This window comes from Oncorhynchus mykiss, chromosome 18 (assembly GCF_013265735.2).
Source record: "Oncorhynchus mykiss isolate Arlee chromosome 18, USDA_OmykA_1.1, whole genome shotgun sequence".
Taxonomy (NCBI): Eukaryota; Metazoa; Chordata; class Actinopteri; order Salmoniformes; family Salmonidae; genus Oncorhynchus; species Oncorhynchus mykiss.
In genome coordinates, this window is record NC_048582.1 from 23,181,731 (window position 1) to 23,199,843 (window position 18,113).

The 18,113-nt window shown below is 44.4% G+C and overlaps 2 protein-coding genes across 4 annotated transcripts; one reads left to right on the forward strand and one right to left on the reverse strand.

The window, feature by feature from the left end:
* Positions 1–88: 88 nt before the first annotated feature.
* LOC110495844 (glycerol-3-phosphate dehydrogenase [NAD(+)], cytoplasmic) lies at positions 89–4,877 on the reverse strand. Its single transcript, XM_021571314.2, has 8 exons — positions 4,701–4,877; positions 4,202–4,379; positions 2,467–2,607; positions 2,032–2,170; positions 1,793–1,905; positions 1,335–1,568; positions 1,074–1,180; positions 89–685 (listed from the first exon to the last, which is right to left on the reverse strand). The coding sequence occupies exons 1-8, from the start codon at positions 4,739–4,741 to the stop codon at positions 589–591; spliced, it is 1,050 nt and encodes a 349-aa protein (XP_021426989.1). The 5' UTR covers positions 4,742–4,877; the 3' UTR covers positions 89–588.
* LOC110495843 (oxysterol-binding protein-related protein 11) lies at positions 3,694–16,508 on the forward strand. Of its 3 annotated transcripts, none has more exons than XM_036952285.1 (13): positions 3,694–3,843; positions 6,038–6,106; positions 6,433–6,608; positions 7,130–7,209; positions 8,892–9,080; positions 9,480–9,681; positions 10,793–10,935; positions 11,364–11,498; positions 12,273–12,750; positions 12,975–13,161; positions 13,542–13,724; positions 13,918–14,071; positions 14,434–16,508. In XM_036952285.1, the coding sequence occupies exons 2-13, from the start codon at positions 6,045–6,047 to the stop codon at positions 14,488–14,490; spliced, it is 2,046 nt and encodes a 681-aa protein (XP_036808180.1). In that variant the 5' UTR covers positions 3,694–3,843; positions 6,038–6,044; the 3' UTR covers positions 14,491–16,508. The 3 variants fall into 3 exon arrangements, with proteins under 3 accessions (XP_036808180.1, XP_021426988.1, XP_021426987.1); XM_021571313.2 differs by lacking the exon at positions 3,694–3,843 and adding an exon at positions 4,940–5,105; XM_021571312.2 differs by lacking the exon at positions 3,694–3,843 and adding an exon at positions 5,266–5,684.
* The last annotated feature ends 1,605 nt before the right edge of the window (positions 16,509–18,113 follow it).

Here is an 18,113-nt window from a genome sequence, read left to right on the forward strand (position 1 = left end):
AACCACTAGGCTACCTCCCACCCCAATGCAGCTAGAGTAAGTGTGCAAGATGTAACAAGATGAAGTGAAACAAAAGAGTCACAATACATTTGTTTTTCACTCAAAATTATTATTTTGAGAATATTTGTTCCACAAATTGTAAAATTGTTAAATGAATAGAAAACATTTTTGTAACCAACAAAGATGACTTTACACGTGTCAAGTGTAGTTGGTTTAGTTGATAAGCTGATACACAATCAAAACACAAAACATATGAATATGCGACAAAGCACGTTAAGTAGTGGTTCTTCAGACTTAGTATGAAATGATAAGGAATATTTAGTGGTTACAGTTAAATTTTTAGGTAGTTACAATGATATGAATGAGCATTTATGCAGCGCTGCTGCCCTCTGATGGTATGATGGTGCTACTGGAAGTGGCTCCGGGGGTGAAGTTGCCCTATAGGTACAGGTCTAGGATCAGCTTCCCCTCTCCAATCCCAACCTAACCATAAGGGAATGCAAAACTGACAAGATCAGCATCTAGGGGCAACTTCACTCGACACCATTGGAGGAGCAGCAGGTTCCGTGGCTGCAGGTTCCAGAGTGATCACATATGTTCAGGGTGGCTCTGCAGACATGTGATAAACTCCTGCACAGCTTTGCCCTCAAAGCAGATCTGGTACACAGAGGCAAACAACGGAAACCTACAAGACAAAACATTGCACTAAATCTCAGCAAGATGTGGTTCCATTAGCAGCACTCACACATTTATTGAGGAGAGCTTCAGCTCATATTTGCAGCTAATTTGATGAAAATGTTTGTGGTGAATGAGTAGAGGAATATTGGAGGAACATTTGTAAGTCATTAAATGTATTAACGGTAGGCTCAGTGACGCACGAAGTACACAAAAATATCGGGCCACAATTTCCACAAGAGCGTTGAAGCATGAGGCTAAACGTCTTCACTATGTTTCCCATGTTGTAGTAGCGTGAAGTGGAACTGTGCACATGCGCAGATACTCTGTGGGACTGCGCGAGGGCAAGCAAAGTCATATCGCCGAGTCTCACTTTAAGGTGAAAGAGTTGTACTCACTTGCTGATCATGTCTCTCTTCTTGAGAATTTTGAACACCTCAGCGGAGGTTTGTGGGCCTTGGAGCTTCTGACCATTGAGCATCTCAGCCTCTAGCTCTTCAATAGACTGGAAAGGTATGCAACATAGTTACTTAAAGCACACACACACACAAGTTTCTTGAAGTGATGGATATTAATATCTTGACCGTTATCAACCTGACAAAACAGTTAAGAGTTGCACTGGTCACAGCACATTCACATCCTTGAGTCGTATTTGTCACCTTGGATGTCTTGGCGAAGGCCTCGGCCACCTTGCGGTTGCGCCCCCCGTAGCAGGTGGTGATCAGGTCGGCGACGCCACAGCTCTCCAGGAAGGTCACAGAGGAAACCTGGCCCTTACAGAACAGCTTGGTGAAGGCGATCATCTCCATCAGCCCAAGCCGGATCACCGCAGCCTTGGTGTTGTCCCCAAAGCCCAGACCGTCACAGAACCCAGCGCCCACCGCTACAATATTCTGGGAAGGGGAGAGTGGGGAAGGAACCATAAGTGTTATCTGCAGTTTTCTACTCTATTTCTATCAATATTATGATTCATGGTTTGTAAAAAAAATAATAAAATAAAAACACTTGACAATGTGAGCAAATAAAACAGAGGTGCAAGTGCAATGAAACACAGGCCTCCTGTGTAAGTTACGTTCGCGATGTAGCAGAAGTTCTTCTCTTTGAATGCAAATTGTACCTTGAGAGCCCCACAGAGTTCTACGGTGTCACTCTCCTGCACCACGGTGATCCTGAAGTTGGGAGTCTGCAGCAGCTCTTTAAAGACATGTCCGTTTGCTTCGTTCTTAGCTCCTGTTTAGGAAGTGATAGAAAGTCAAGGTACACATAACTGCATCAGTGGGAGTTGCCACACAAGCCGAGGAGGACACAAAACCTTACAGCACTATCCTAGATAATATTATGGAAAAATATTTTTACCAATTGTGGTCTCACAGAACTTCTCATCAGCCACTTCGTTGGCAATGTTGGCCCCCATCAGGACGCTAACCTCGATTTCCAGTTTCTCACGGATGATGTCAGAGATGAGCTTCAAGCCCTCGGGGCCTTCATCGATGCCCTGAATAAGGACCAGGGCAGAAAAGAGATCTTAGGCTGCCTTCAATCACTCATTTTGTAACATATACCCTAGTTACCAGCATTTGGGTGGCAGCATTTTTTTTTAGACTAGGCTGCTGTTACATAATGAGTGTAAAATCATAGCCATGATGATAAATTCATACAGCTGAGACTTTTCCTGGGTGATAAGAAGCCCGATATGAAGCCAGAGTAAAGTCAGATTTATACATTTTTATAGATTTTAGCAATGGTTTTTCTAAGTGAGAGCTGGTGTGAAAAAGAGCCAAATGACATTACTTTGATGAGGGATATCCCAATGGTTCCCTGTGCAATATGAGGTTTCATCTGATCGCATAGCCTCCCAATGAACTGATGTGGAATGACAAAGATCAGTATGCTGGCCCCTTTCACCGCTTCTGTGATTTCTGGAACAGCAACCTGGTAAATTGGAGTGGGAAAAGATAGCATGATACACTGTACTATTCATGATGGATGTTACTATGTAGTAGCATTTATCGTGAATCTACATTACGCAATGGAGGCTGCTGAGGGGAGGACGGCTCATAATAATGGCTGGAACGGAGCGAATGGAATGGCGTCAGACACGTAGAGACCATGGGTTTGATAACAATCAATTTTTTCCCGCTCCAGCCATTACCGTGATCCCGTCCTCCCCGATCAAGGTGCCACCAACCTCCTGTGATTACAATATGTTATGTTATTTTGTTTCAGGGTCGTTTAAGGAATTGACATAAGGGGCGGCTGGATACAATAACACACGCATTAAGTCTTGGCATAGTGGAAAGCAAGGTATGTCAGACTGGTAGGCCGTTCAGAGAATGCCAACTACCTTAAGCATCTACCCATTAAGGTATATTCTGGCCGGGGGAGTTTTGTTAAGAGCCCCGACGCTCGTTCTGAACGTTAACATGATTCACTTGCGGTACGGTTTTGGAAATATAAGGAAAGTATCTTTCATAGCAGCAAGAATTAATATCCAAAAAACTTAAGTCTAAATTACTACACACCTTTTAAAGTATGTCTGGGAATTTCCAGGGACCTCACAATACCCTATGATCACGATATTTAGGTGCCAATACGATATGTATTGCGATTCTCACAATTCTATGTATTGAGATTCGATACTGTGATTTTATTGCGATTCGATGTGCCAAACGGTTCACCATAGCTGCAGAGGGACAAGCAAGAACATGAGAAAACGAGTTTGGATCAGTCAGGGAAATAAAAGTGCTGAAAACAAATTGGCTCCCTACTTAAAAAGGAGATGGAGAACAAGCTAGGAAAACAAGCTAAGGAAAAATACAGGACAACTAACAAAAAAAATCATATTGCGATAATGTCAAAACTACATGATTTATTGTCAAAAATAATATCCTGATATGTAACTGTCTAGATTTCTTACCCCAGCACTATTTTATAAGGTTAGGGTTTGTGTTCCCATATGGCCATGTTACAGCGCTTTATTAAGGAAGACTAATGGAAGGCAGAGAAGACCACCTGTGCTAATTAGATATCTAGCGTGCTTGAACACCTGTGTGTAAGCGTAACTGGAAAGGAAGTGTAGTTTTGTCGTCTGGAGGAACACAGTTGGCATGATATTGATCCCATACTTTGCATACATACAGCCCTATGGTTCAGTGCAAACCTGATACAGTAAGTGGATCTTTTTTATATTAAAGATTATTTCTCACTGATATGAAAGATAATTCCATGTTTCAAAAACCGCATTGCATGCGATGATTATTGACATTTCTGAACTTTAAAACAAAGAGGGTAATGTAGTTTACATGGGCCCACCCTAGGGATAAAGCAGAATGCCTTGGGTTCTTGTGAACAACCCCAGACAGATATGTTATCATCTCTGTATAGGTCAAACTTCACTCATCTTATCTGTGCGTATCCTTTTACACAACCACAAAGCATGTCCGGAGATAACGTTAACTCCAGATGTATTGCCCAACTCAATGATTTGTAATCTTGAGGCAAAAATCTAATATTAAACCAAACTAACCACATTTTTGGGAAGCTTGTGACCCGGTAGGTATTTGACGTTCTCATGCTCTGTGTTGATGATTTCTGTTAACTTTTTGCCATCGATCATCTCTTCAAACACCCACATGTTAACAATGGGGTCAAACCTGTTGGATCCCTTTGCATTGTGACCAACGATTTTGGCTATCGCAGAGCCCCTAGGAGATGATGAAAACGGATTAGATTGGAGGGCAATGGAATAACACCATTCATATTTTCAAAATCCCAGTCGCAAAATGAACAACATGCTAAATATATCTTGGGGGTACCATAACCAGATTATAACAGTACACGGAATATACCCAAGCCTACATTCAAAGATTGTAAATCAAACTTCTGTTTGATGAAACTACATGCAAGTTGTCAATTTAGCCAAATATGAGCACTTAGTTGGCTACATTATGAATCAATGAGTGGAATTCACGATACAATTATGTCGAATGCAGGCACATGCAAATAGAGAAAGCCCATAAATATACCAGTTTCCGGATCCAACGATGCACACTTTCTTAGCAGGCATGTTTAAGGTAGAGTAGCAGCCACGATTCCTTGAACAGTGTTAAGGGATCAGTAAAATGCCGTGTTTATAACCATGTCCATAACTTCCTTATACGCCCTAGTCGTGTGGGCAGCACATTCTTTTTTAGCACGCCGCCCTTTTACCCTGTATATAAAAGAGGGGAAAGGTTTGTACAGGTTAGATAACAGTAGGGTTATTCTGGGTGTGCCACCACAACGAACCTGTCATGACAAGTATGGAGAGACATTTATCGATGGAGAAAGTCCTATAATTTTCTCGATTTGCCGAGCTCGGGGGAGATACAAAATTCTCACTGTTTGTCATGCAACACGACTGAAATATGTGCCGGCGGTAGCTCGATGGGGTATGTGCAGGATATATTTGAAGACGTGTTCTATTTCGACAACTGCAACCTATTTCGAAAAAACTTTGTATGCCACAAATGTCCCTATTGTTTTGCCAATGCGGAAGTCCTTTCATGGAATTGAATCACATGACTCCAGTTCCGTGTCGCGTCATCGTGAAGCCTGTTAGCAGCGATTTGGATCATGTAAACCCCAAGCTCACGACCTCGTTAGCTAGCACGCCACTGTTTTTACAAGAATATATTGTGATGGATTACTTAATCAGTCGTTTAGATAGCTATCGTTCATGATAAACTATGTGGTTTGTAAAGCCATAAACCGAATAAATCCATCTGTGAGCAAGGCCTTCAAGTTAGCAAATCAGACTAGAGATTGCTGTGTGACTAGTTGTCAAGCTAGCTAACGTTTCTGGCAAGGTTTGTAGCTTGTTAGCTAGCTATAACGTTGGCTATGACTATGCAAGGAGAAACCGTCACGGCAATACGAATATCTGACAGTGAAGGGAAACTGGATGTCTTTCCCCAGAAAGGGACGCCTGGTAGTTCTGGGAGAGGGAGTTCTAAAGGCTGGCAGTACAGGTATGCTTACTGTCTAGTTAGCTAGGCTAATTATCTGGCTTAGCCATATCTGGCTAACCAATCGTGCAAACCTAGTTAGCTGCAGTGATTTGTTTGGTTAATAGGCAGTGCAACACATCTTCAGTTGGTAACGTTAACTAGCAAGCCCTTGGTCAAACGTTAGCTGTCTAGCCGGCTATGGTTTCTAGCTTTTTCTAGCTGAGCTTACTGACTTAACTATTAGTTAACAGGCTAGTCAGAGTTGAATCAGAGGTTCGTCTGGAGTTGAACTTTGCCAACCCATTGATGTTATTGTAGCATAACTAGCGTGTTTGCTAACTGTCAATCCTTTTCTCAATCTCTGCTCTATTCAGTGACCACATGGAAAATATTGACGGTTACCTGATGAAATACACCAACCTGGTAACAGGATGGCAATATAGGTGAGTGGGCAGCCCAGGTCGAAGAACATTGATTAAACAGTAGTTTTAATAAATGCACATAGCATTTACAATTTGATCAAATCAACTAAACATACTACTGAATTGATTCATTGCTTTGCCAACAAGCATCTTGAGCTCAAGGGCATTGGGCCAGTAACCAAAAGGTCACTGGCTCGAATCCCTGAGACGACTAGATGAGAAATCTATGCCCTCGCAAGGCACCCAACCTTATTTTCTTCTATAAGTCATGTAAATCGCTCTGTATAAGAGCGTCTGCTAAATTACTCAAATGATTTGATTGATTGAACGTTCTGCTCTTCATGCAGGTTCTTTGTCCTCAACAATGAGGCAGGGTTGTTGGAGTACTTTGTCAATGAGCAGTCCAGGCCCCAGAAACCTCGCGGGACACTCCCCTTGGCAGGGGCGGTCATATCCCCCAGCGACGAGGACTCCCACACCTTCACGGTTAATGCCATCAGTGGGGAACAATACAAGCTCCGAGGTGAAACGCGCACACACACACTGTCTCTCACACTCCTCACCAATCAAAAAACAATCAAAACAGCTACAACAACTCATACAAGAGTGTCATGCTGTTTGAGTAGTCTACTACTGGACATGTATGGTTTGCATTTCATCACAATGTTATTATATCCTCAATGCATCAGTCAGTAGTTGGACAGGCAAGATGCACATCTAGTCACCGTCAGACTATTGTACCAAGACTTCAGGAAGGGGAGAAAGCATGTAAAACATATCCAAATCAATACGCGATAATGGCGGTTTTCTCATTATCCTCGGTTGACGAGGGATAACGTTGTCGTTATTGATCCATGCGGAGAGATTCACTCTGCTGCACTGTAATGTGCTCACTCTGTTCAGGCACCAAACTAAAGAAAACCGACTGAAACAGGGATGCACTAACTGAATATACCCAATAGGAAACTCGTTTGAATTTTCAATTGCAAAACATTTTGCAACCGTGTGCACTAATGAATGTGACCCTGTGGTGTTGTCTCCCAGCCACGGACGCCAAAGAGAGACAGCACTGGGTGAGCCGGCTGCAGATCTGCACGCAGCACCACACTGAGGCCATGGGGAAGGTAAAGGCCAGGGCTTTTCGTCTGACACACCCACTTTCACAGGCGCATATACACAGTTGCATGCACACACACACACACACACACACACACACACACACACACACACACACACACTCACACAGTTGCATGCACTCACACAGTTGCATGCACACACACACAGTTGCATGCACACACACACACACACGCACACACACACACAGTTGCATGCACACACACACACGCACACACAGTTGCATGCACGCACACACAGTTGCATGCACACACACGCACACACAGTTGCATGCACACACACGCACACACAGTTGCATGCACACACACGCACACACCGTTGCATGCACACACACACACGCACACATAGTTGCATGCACACACACACACAGACACAGTTGCATGCACACACAGTTGCATGCACACACAGTTGCACGCACACACACGCACACACAGTTGCATGCACACACACACACGCACACACAGTTGCATGCGCACACGCGCACAGTTGCATGCGCGCACAGTTGCATGCGCACGCGCACACAGTCGTACACGCACGCACACACACAGTTGCATGCATACACACTCACCATCACAAGCTCTTTCTCACTCACAACAATGTTTTCCCTTGATCCAGACACTCTCTACTAGCTCGTTTTGTGACGCAATTCCATTGATCGTGTCCATGGTTGCCTGTAACATGAGCTTCATAACAGAAGTGCAGAGCGGATGTCTTGTATTTAGATTAGATGTAGTAGTGTTTGTGCTTGATAATGAGAACACATTGATGGGGAACTCGAGCTACTATTCATTTAGCTTAGTCATGAGCCAAGACCATCCTTGATGCCAGACTTTGACACCGAAGACACCCCTGGCTGCATCATAGCAGACAAATGGGGGGGGAAGAGAGGATGTGACACTTCCTTAAAAAACAAGTTTGATCTTACGTTCCTGGCTAAAGTCAGTGAGTCTGTATTACTCAGCGGGATTTCCTTCCTAACAGATGTACATTTTCTATTGAAATACTGATGATAAGACAGAATGTGACAAACCACAAGCATGATGCAAACTCTATTCTTGGATAAATTGTGGCGTAACCATAACGACTCGATTCAGTACACTTCACATGATTGGCCTTAATTCGTCTCGCATCTTGAGCACTTGAGTTGAAGACAGTCAGCATTTACAGAGCACACGGACATGACACCATAAGGTCACACAAATAGTCACAAACAAGATGGCTCCACAGGTTAAGATTCCCCTAGGTACAGATCTAGGATCTTTTCCCCCTACCCCTACCTAGCGGTAATTAGAGATATATAACTTGTTTTAACATGGACATTTCCATTGAGTGCTTCCACCATTTTTAAAGTGGTCAACTGGTGGGGATTCCTGTAAGTTGGGAGCAATCAGCCAATGACAAAGACGTCAATGGCCTAAGCCTCAATGTCGCTGCCCATTTTCTCTCTCTCTCTCACACACACTATAATGGCACAGATACAACGATGAGGCCTCGATCTCTATGCTGTAACCATTAATGAGGGAAATGCTAAACTGACCCAATATCTGAGTCTAAGGGGCAACTTTACGTACATTCCACACGCTCCAATGGCCAAAATATACTTATCTAAAGATCCTCTCACAGATGAGATTCACTCTATGACAAATTTGTTGACCATCTTGTCTTTGTCCAGAGTAACCCTCCGCCCAAGTCTCGCAGCTACTCCATGGCATCTCAGGGGAGCGCCAGCTCGCCCCTGTCCCAGCGCAGGCCTAGCCAGAACGCTGCCTCCTTCTTCAGCATGACTCAGCTCCACAAGGGCTCCTCGCTGTACTCCTCCAAGAGGTCCCTGCTGCCCGACCATTTGCTTGATGCCAGAGAGGTAGGCTGGGGATAGGGATGGTAGCTATTACCTCACCTCAAAATAGAAGTGGGGTTTGGCGTAGCTTGAAGGATATTGTTGTTTTTCTCAGAGTTTTGTATTTTCCATCAGTTTTTTGTTGTTGTTATAACTTTGCGTCTCAACAGGAATAGCTGGTGGTAGAGAGAAGAATATCTCTTCTGCCTTATTTGACATGTATTTTGTCATAGAGGAATTATCTTAGTCTTTTTTACCCGTCTTACTCAGCTTTTTTTGTTTAGTGTCATTTTATGAAGATCGTTCATCTAGGACTAGGTGACAGGGACTTCTTGTTTTAATCTAATGACGGATACAGTAAGCACATTTGTACATCGGTATCAACTTACTCCTCCGGTTCCTTCCGCTCTTCTTTACTCCCAGATGATGACCCAGGCCCAGGGCCAGCACCGAGACCTGATCCAGACCATCGAGGGCCTGCCCCCGGCCGCGGGCCCCCTCTCCCCGCTAGACCAGGACCTGCTGATGCTCAAGGCCACCTCCATGGCCACCATGAACTGCCTCAACGATTGCCTGCACATCCTGCAGCTGCAGCAGGTGGCCCGCCAGAGGAGCTCCCTGGGAGGTGAGGGTGACCGCTGGAGGCCTGGAGGGGAGGGGGAGTAGGTCACTACTGGTGACAGTAATGTGTGTTCATTTATGGATGAACTCCAATGAAAAGAAAGGGATCTGTGTACATGCACTGTTAGTTTTTTCAGTGGGTAGGTCTTTATTGCCAGGCTTTCTCAGATTTGCCTTCAAGGTGGTGGTTAATTTACCAAGAAGAGAGCAAGGTAGAAACGGTTTAAGTTGCCCTTTCTTTGACCCATTTCTCAAAGTTAGCCGTGGAAGTCTTGAAGGTGTTTTGTTTCCAATAAGGGTTTTTAGTCATGTTTAGTTGTATGTGACATGTACTAGACACCCATCATGTGCTTGCACAATTCTACCTCACAAATCATGGAATTGCACATGTTGACCCTCCCGGTCCAGATGTACTCCGAAAGCCGACAGTGGAATTATTTTCCATAATTAATGAGGGAGCGGTACTTATTCTTACCGGCTGTCTAGGCTGGTAACCAGATCGCTCATTGGGTAACTTGAGTAATAACAGCTCTCCCATTAACCACCTTTCTTCCTTTTTGATCACACCGCACCATACTGACAGCCAAGAGACTTACCAAAAGTGTATGGCTGCTACGATCTCAGCCATTTCTTTTGACAGAGCCAACCAGACATTGTGGAATCGGGGAAACAGTGAAAAGCTGTCACAAGTTCCCGGTTTGACGTAAGAGATCGTAAGAGATCTTGTTACCTGGCATCCATATTTCATTAGGCCCACAAACAGGACGGAACCCGGGGACCAGCCAATCAGGAAAAGTTGTCGAGGATTGTGTGGGCCATGCTAATTTGGATGGGCCTCGCCTCCCTGCCAAACACTAACCCACCAATCAGGTGGTTTCCTGTTGGCTGGGCATAAAACTTATCTCGATACTCCCTGTGTACCGGGGATCGGGTTAATGTCTCATCCTGTAGTCCTAGGGAACTGTCAGGGGAATACGCCAGCCTGGGTCTTTCTTGAATGGTCACTGGCTACAACCTTGTTGTTTTGGTCTGGTAGCCTCAAGGGGCCTTGTAGCCTAGCATGAGTACCTCTGAGCTAAAGGTCGTGGCGGCCACCGCTGTGTCGGGTGTTACAGGGCCCACCATCGAGTGGCTGGAGCCCAAGCTGCCGGACATCCTGAAGAATGGCGGGCCCTTGGACAGCTTCAGCACCGAGGGAGGGCCACTGGAGGGTAGCCTCCTGGAGCTCAGTGCCACAGAGCCCTGCAGTTTCTCTGGGGTAAGGACAAGGAACATTACTAGATCCAAAAAGGCTTTTCCCACTATCGAGCCAAACTGTACTGACCTGAGGCTGTATGTATCAAGCGCTCAGAGTAGGAGTGGCCTGGTTACGCATCCAGTATAGTTACTGGAACTGTGCTAGAAAGGGCGACGTGAAAAGAAAGTATTTGAAAAGTGATTGGCGTATCTCTTTGGACAGGACAATTTGACTTCAGTACTTTTTATTTAATAATTAAATGTATAGCATTGTTTCCAATGATCAATTTGTCTATCCATGGTCAGGTGAGGACGATGGTAAATATAACTAAAGGCCTTTTATTTTCAATCATAGCTTTTTCTTGTAGGTACTTCAGTTTGACTGTTTTTCAAGATGCAAGCCACAATTTATGATGTTCTCAATGTAAATATTGATGTATCCCCTGCCAGGAGGAGATTGACGGGGAGGACGAGGTGGAGGACGCGTTCACGGAAAAGGAGGAGGAACTGGGGGCGGTGGAGGAGGAACGCAGTGTCATCCTACACCTGCTCTCGCAGCTCAAGCTGGGCATGGACCTCACACGGGTAGGTCAAGTTCCACAACGCTCACACCACTGCCCCCCCCCCCGGCCGTGGCCTGGACACCGCCTGAAACATATGGCTGGACCAAGGCCTAGCCTGAAACATGCATCAGGCTGGACCAAGGCCCAGATAGACAGACCGTAGTGGTGTCTTGTTTCCCGTCCTCTGATTGGCTAATGTAAAGGACTGCATACTGCTGTTAAGAAATGCCTCTGTTTGTTGTTTCGCTTTTCTTGTTGACTTCATGGTAGAGCTAGGTGATATGGACTAAAATCCATATTGCGATTTAAATTGCTTGAATTGATGCGATAACAATAAATAGAACGATGCGTTTTAAAAGTTAATGTGCACCAGTTTTTATTTGCGTTACCTTTTAAACTAATACCACTAGTTTGATGGTTTTAGCCATAAGTTGTCCCATTAACAATCCTTCATATTAGCAACCGTATTTAATTTCAGACTTCACATTTCTCTAATATAGGCTACAAAATGCCTGCGATAAGTGATCTGTATGGTCGGCGTCAATCATTTTCGATTATCGTCTCGGCTCTACTTCAGTGAAATTCCGTTTCCCATGGTTAGCAGCTAGTGTCGGCTCAAAGCCTGTGTCGGATAGTAGTTAGTCAAGACATAAAAAGAGAATGTGCTCTCAAATTCCAATTGAGGCTTTGAAAAGAAAAAATCTTTACCTCATAGCTCCATGTCATTATAGAACACACACATTGTCAATGACCCAACCTGCTTTATTAAAGGTCATAAATAGTTCTGTCTCCTCAGGTGGTGCTGCCCACCTTCATCCTGGAGAAGCGCTCCTTGCTAGAGATGTACGCTGACTTCATGTCCCACCCGGACCTGTTCGTAGCCATCACAGACGGCCAAGGGCCCGAGGAGCGCATGGTGCGCTTCGTTGAGTACTACCTCACCTCCTTCCACGAGGGCCGCAAGGGCGCCATCGCCAAGAAGCCCTATAACCCCATCATCGGCGAGAGCTTCCACTGCTCCTGGAGGGTGCCCAGGTCAGGGGAACCCGCCAAGGATGCCCCCTCAACCCCCTCTCCTCCCCAGGGAAGCCCCACCACCGAGGGGGAGGACGGTAGTTACCAGTTGCGCTTTGTGGCTGAGCAGGTGTCCCATCACCCGCCCGTGTCGGGCTTCTACGCCGAGTGCCCCGAGAGGCGGATGTGTGTCAACACCCATGTGTGGACCAAGAGCAAGTTCATGGGCATGTCCATCGGGGTGTCCATGATCGGGGAAGGTAAGGCCGGCCAGAGACGTAGTATCGATTATTACACCTGGTTTGAAATGGAGAGGCTCGGTAAGGGATTAGGCCTACTTCCTTCAGACCAATGTCAAAGGGAGAGTGGACATTTCTTACATACAGGAAGTAATTATTGTTTCGACTTCAAACCTCTGGCTAAAAGTGATCTGTAATGCGAACAGGATACAAGGTATAAACCTTACAGTAATCTGTATGTGTAGGATGTCTGTACCTGCTGGAGCATGACGAGGAGTACACCTTCACGCTGCCCTGTGCCTACGCCCGCTCCATCCTTACCGTGCCCTGGGTGGAACTGGGGGGAAAGGTTAACGTGAACTGCACCAAGTCGGGATACTCCGCAGTCATCACCTTCCAGACCAAGCCCTTCTACGGAGGCAAGCTGCACAAGTGAGTGCCCCTCACAGAGCACACCTACAGAGGAATTTCTAATGCTTTCATTAAATTGTTACATTGGCTTTATGTTCCTGTGCCGTTACAGCTTCATATAGTTAGTTCCATGTTATGTTACTGTGTGTGTTTAGATTTAAACAATTAAATGTTTATGGATCCTAGGACTCCCTAGAAAACAGTGACGGTTGAGGAGTGGATTATCCTGGCTAAAGAAAGATTCATTTAAATTGAGTTAATAAACAAGTGCTTGAATAATTGACAAAAGCCACAAGTCTTTGAAGTGACCTCAAATTGTTTTGCATAGTTTGCGCATAGAGGCTGTGATTGGTTGATATCGTTGACCATGTGTCCTCCTGCTCTCGTGGCGCCTCACGCAGGGTGACGGCGGAGGTAAAGCACAACGCCACCAGCGCCGTGGTGTGCCGCGTTCAGGGCGAGTGGAACGGCGTGCTTGAGTTCAGCTACCAGAATGGCGACACGTGCATGGTAGACGTCACCAAGCTGCCCGTCACCAAGAAGCGCGTGCGCCCCAACGACAAGCAAGGACCAACTGAATCGAGGTTAGACCAAAAAGTCCATCATATTGGCATTAATATGCTCAGATTTGTTTCCGACGCTTTCAGGTGAGGTTGTGGCATAGATAAGGACTGTAGATGAAAAATAAGCTGTTTAGTTCATTATGTCTCCTCTGTTGATTATTGTGCCTTGTCCCATTTGAATAGTCATGATGTAAATAGATAACTCTGTTTTTAGGCGCCTGTGGCAGCATGTAACCGAGTCGCTGCGTCAGAAGGACATTGAGAAGGCCACGGAGTACAAGAGGATCCTGGAGGAGCGACAGAGGACCGAGGAGAGACACCGCACTGAGACCGAGACACCATGGAGGACCAGATATTTTGAGAGCGAGGTACGTAGAACATCGTCTTGACAAACCTTTTTCATATTTGGCGCGCTTGCTTCAGTAAGACCTGGGGGAGCTCTGGACAGACATGCTTTTGGACAGCTGAAGCAGGCACACACATTTTCTTCAGGAAACGTTCTATCGTTGTTTCGTTAAGCGGTCAGGCATTTTGACACCCAGTTTTGCTAGAAGAATGCAAGGATCATGGACACATGATATCTAATGGGGCATTTACAGTTTATATTCAGGAATCAATGGATTTTATTATGGATTCTCTTCTGTCAGACATTTAAAGGTTGAAATGACAATTGCGTAGCAGGAAATCTTAGCTTGTCATGTTTTCTATTCTTTCCTCCTCTCTGTGCTAGGGCGAAGGCTGGATGTATCACAAACCACTGTGGAAAACACCCACTCTGAAAACTTAGTCCTACCGGTCAGTGAGATCTATCATCGAGAACGGATGTAGCCACGAGACTGACGCTCTCTTTTGGTTTGTGTGTGTGTGCGCGCGAATGTGTGGGGTTTCCTAAACGGTCGAGGTAAAGCGCGACCTCCACTTACATGCATACGGATGCAAAGGTATTGGGGAAAGCCCTATAACGTGACGACAAGCTATATAGTTTCATCTCCCACTCGATGTACAACTCAAACCTCAAGGTAGTAGGTACAGGCTTTTGTGCTGATGATCACTTTTTGTATAATCCACTCTGAATGAGGACATTAAACCTTGAACAGATACAAGGTACTCCATTTACGCCGCCTTCACAATCGTATGACGATGCGCTCGTTTGGGTGGTTTTAAAGTGTTCAAGGATCACGATTCAGAGGGAGTTTTTTTTTTTTTTACAGTGATGTCGCACACGAGACCGAGAATGGAAGTGCATCTTTCAAAGTACGCGATTGATGTTCGACGGTGTGAACTGGATAGCTGCGTTTTGGGATATGATTGGCAAGGCCTGGGTCATGTTCATTAGGGCATGCGACTGAATGTTTTAAAACGCAATACAACGGTAAATTAGTTATTGGATAAGTACATACAGTCCCTCCCTTTTTGACTTTTCTTCCGTTTGGTGCCTAATGAACATGACCCTGCACATATTATGTCACAGCTTGGATAAGACACACACACACACACAACCTGTCACTACAATGAACAAGTTTATAATTGGGACAATGTTCCTGAATTCATACTGTAGGTAATTAATGATATTACGCCTTTGGTTTTGCACAGACTTCTCCATTTGGATGATTCCATTGTTCAAAATGATTGACGAGGTTTGGCATGATAGTATTTTAACGATTTTAGGCCCCCCCCCAAAGTGAATGCATTTGTTGATATGCGATGTATGATAAAGTAACAATCATTCCTTTCGCAGTCCCAAAGGGATATAGTCCACCTTCCTGGAGGAATTTTGGAAAATGGAACGCATGATGAGCAATGTCTTTTTGTGTACTGCAAGTATTATTATACTCTGGTTACTGTCTGAATTCCACAATTTGTTTTCATATGCAAACAAATGTTTTACTTATTTTTCTGGTTCAAAATGAATGTTAATCTCCTGGATATCTGTCTGTTCTGATTTTTAAGAGCAGAATCTAACTTAATATCGTCACCTTATTAGTTGGTTTGTGAATGAGATTGCTCCCTCGTGGTGCTTCTTTTCAAAAGCTACAGTTATCACACCCCCCCCCTCCCAATGTATGAAATACACAACACTAGTTGAGTCTCAACACCAATGCAGTCAATATCAGCCTGGAAAGATTCTCCCAACCCCTTATTTGATAGGCAGAATGCAAAGAGAAGACCTGCTTGATGCATGGGATTTGATTTTTAACTCTGCATTGATAAGCTACTCTATCCACGTCATGGTGCCTTAATCACTCTTCCTGTGTGCTTCTTCCAGTCCAAGAGTATAGCATACCCCCCCCCCCCCCCCCCCCCCAGGGCCGGATTACCAGATTTGGAAGTCAGCTAATTCATAGCAGTTTCGTACTGCTATTCTACACATTATGGCATGAGCCTGAGAACAATTAGCTGTTTTAAAGCTATATTGAGGCAATTCTACACATTATGCTATCTGGGGGCCCCCGCCCTCCAAGGGGAAGCAACCCCTTGAGGTCGGGGATGCCGGGGCACGTGCCCTGCGTGCCAGTTCTGTAATCTAGCCCTGTTTTGTTTCCCCCGTCACCGCTATGAATGATGCAATAGTATGTAAATATTGGTTGTTTTGAGGGTAGTTGTTGCATTCTTTCCTGGTTTGAAGAAAGACATGTTAGAAGCGCAGACCCCTGAATGGTGTTATACATGTTGACTTTGTTGTTTGGAATATTACTCGTTTGTCTTGCTGACCTGTGAAATGCACTGACATTGAAGGAAACATGACTCCTTGTAGACTAAGATATGTGTGGTAATGAATGATTAAATAAATTGCCTATCAATTGAGTATCGTGTTAACTCTTTCGCCCCAAAAAAAGCACTGCTCATACAACAGTAATATTTAATAACCCAATACATTTTCCTTATTGACCGTGTATTACTTGCATCATGAAACTACTCAGTATTCTAAAGTGGATTCCTTGCCAACAACAGGTGCATCACAATACTCTTCAAATGTGCGTGTCTAGTGAGCCACAATCAATACAGGGAAGCTACCTTTCTCTACAATTGTGTGTTTGCCTTACATGGTTAGCAGTTTAGGTTGGGCATAAGTTCGAAACCCTCTTCAATATTCCTTATGAAAAGAAGCACTCTCAATTTTTTTTAAAGTATTATTTTAATATTTTTTTTGTCATCTTAATCACTGGAGAACTGTGTGTATATATATATATATATATATATACACTCACAAAATGCCTCAATCTTTGATGCCCCCCCACACACAGGGCATAGTCATGTTTCTGGGCATTCTTTCCATGCATCCCCTTAGCGTTTGCTTCGTTGCAATCATTTGACGTATACATTTTTGTTTCTCTCTGTGGGTATTCTTTGGTTATTCAATGTACTTCTGGCACTAAAGCATGACAGCTGCTTGTAAGATTTATCCTGTGAATTTCCATATGCAATGCCAAATATAACAGACAATTGTGAAAGATGTGCAACAGTCACGGTAGATTGTGGTTTCTCCCCTCGGTCTCATATGCCAGATCAAATGTTATTTAGTCACATGCGCAGACCTTACAGTGAAATGCTTACTTACGAGCCCCTAACCAACAATGCAGTTTCCCAAAAAATACAGCTAAGAATAAGCGAAAAGTAACAAGTAATTAAAGGCGCAGCAGTAAAATAACAATCGCAATACTATACAGGGGGTACCGATACAGAGTCTATGTGCGGGGGCACTGGTTAGTTGAAGTAGTATGTACATGTAGGTAGAGTTATTATAGTGACTATGCGTAGATGACAGAGTAGTAGTGGTGTAAAGAGTTACTGTGCACGTACTGCTGAGGGGCGGATGTGGTGTTACCTACCCTTACCACCTGAGGACGGCCTGTCGAAGACCAGGATAAAGTTGCAGATGGAGGTGTTTAGTCCAAGGGTCCTTAGCTTATTGATGAGCTTTGAGGGCATTATAGATAGAGACTGCATCATCTGTGGATCTGTTGGGGTGGTATGCAAATTGGAGTGGGTCCAGGGTTTCTGGGATGATGGTGTTGATATGAGCCAGATTGGAACAATTTGTGAAACATTTACAACAATCCTGACTGCAAAATGGTGTCTCTCATATCTGATTATCCTCCTATGCACTCTCGTGACTGCCCCTGCTCAAAGATCTGCTACTGAAGCAACAATATGATTTCCCTCAAATGCGTAGTCAGATTATGGCCATGCAGAAATGATTTGACACAATAATGACAGAAATGAGGCTTCACCCCTTTTTGAATCCTAATGTGAGAACTCCGACTACCACTATGAGCAAAAGATTTTCTACAGACCTGGCAGCAATATGATTTCTCCCCTATGTGAATCCTCATGAATTTTCAGACCAGTGCCAAAATGAAAACAATTGTCACAATCATTACACCTAAATATTGTATCCCCTGTGTGGAT

Bases quoted from the DNA above. Each gene is read 5' to 3' on its own strand.
- LOC110495844 (XM_021571314.2), bottom strand. From the start codon at position 4,741: ATGCCTGCTAAGAAAGTGTGCATCGTTGGATCCGGAAACTG. The intron at 2,608-4,201 runs GTTAGTTTGGTT...CCAATTTACCAG, and splicing joins ACAAGCTTCCCAAAAATGTG to GTTGCTGTTCCAGAAATCAC. The intron at 1,181-1,334 runs GTGACAAATACG...ATACCTTTCCAG, and splicing joins CCTTCGCCAAGACATCCAAG to TCTATTGAAGAGCTAGAGGC.
- LOC110495843 (XM_021571312.2), top strand. From the start codon at position 5,557: ATGACTATGCAAGGAGAAACCGTCACGGCAATACGAATATCTGACAGT. The intron at 11,499-12,272 runs GTAGGTCAAGTT...CTGTCTCCTCAG, and splicing joins TGGGCATGGACCTCACACGG to GTGGTGCTGCCCACCTTCAT. The intron at 13,725-13,917 runs GTTAGACCAAAA...CTCTGTTTTTAG, and splicing joins CAAGGACCAACTGAATCGAG to GCGCCTGTGGCAGCATGTAA.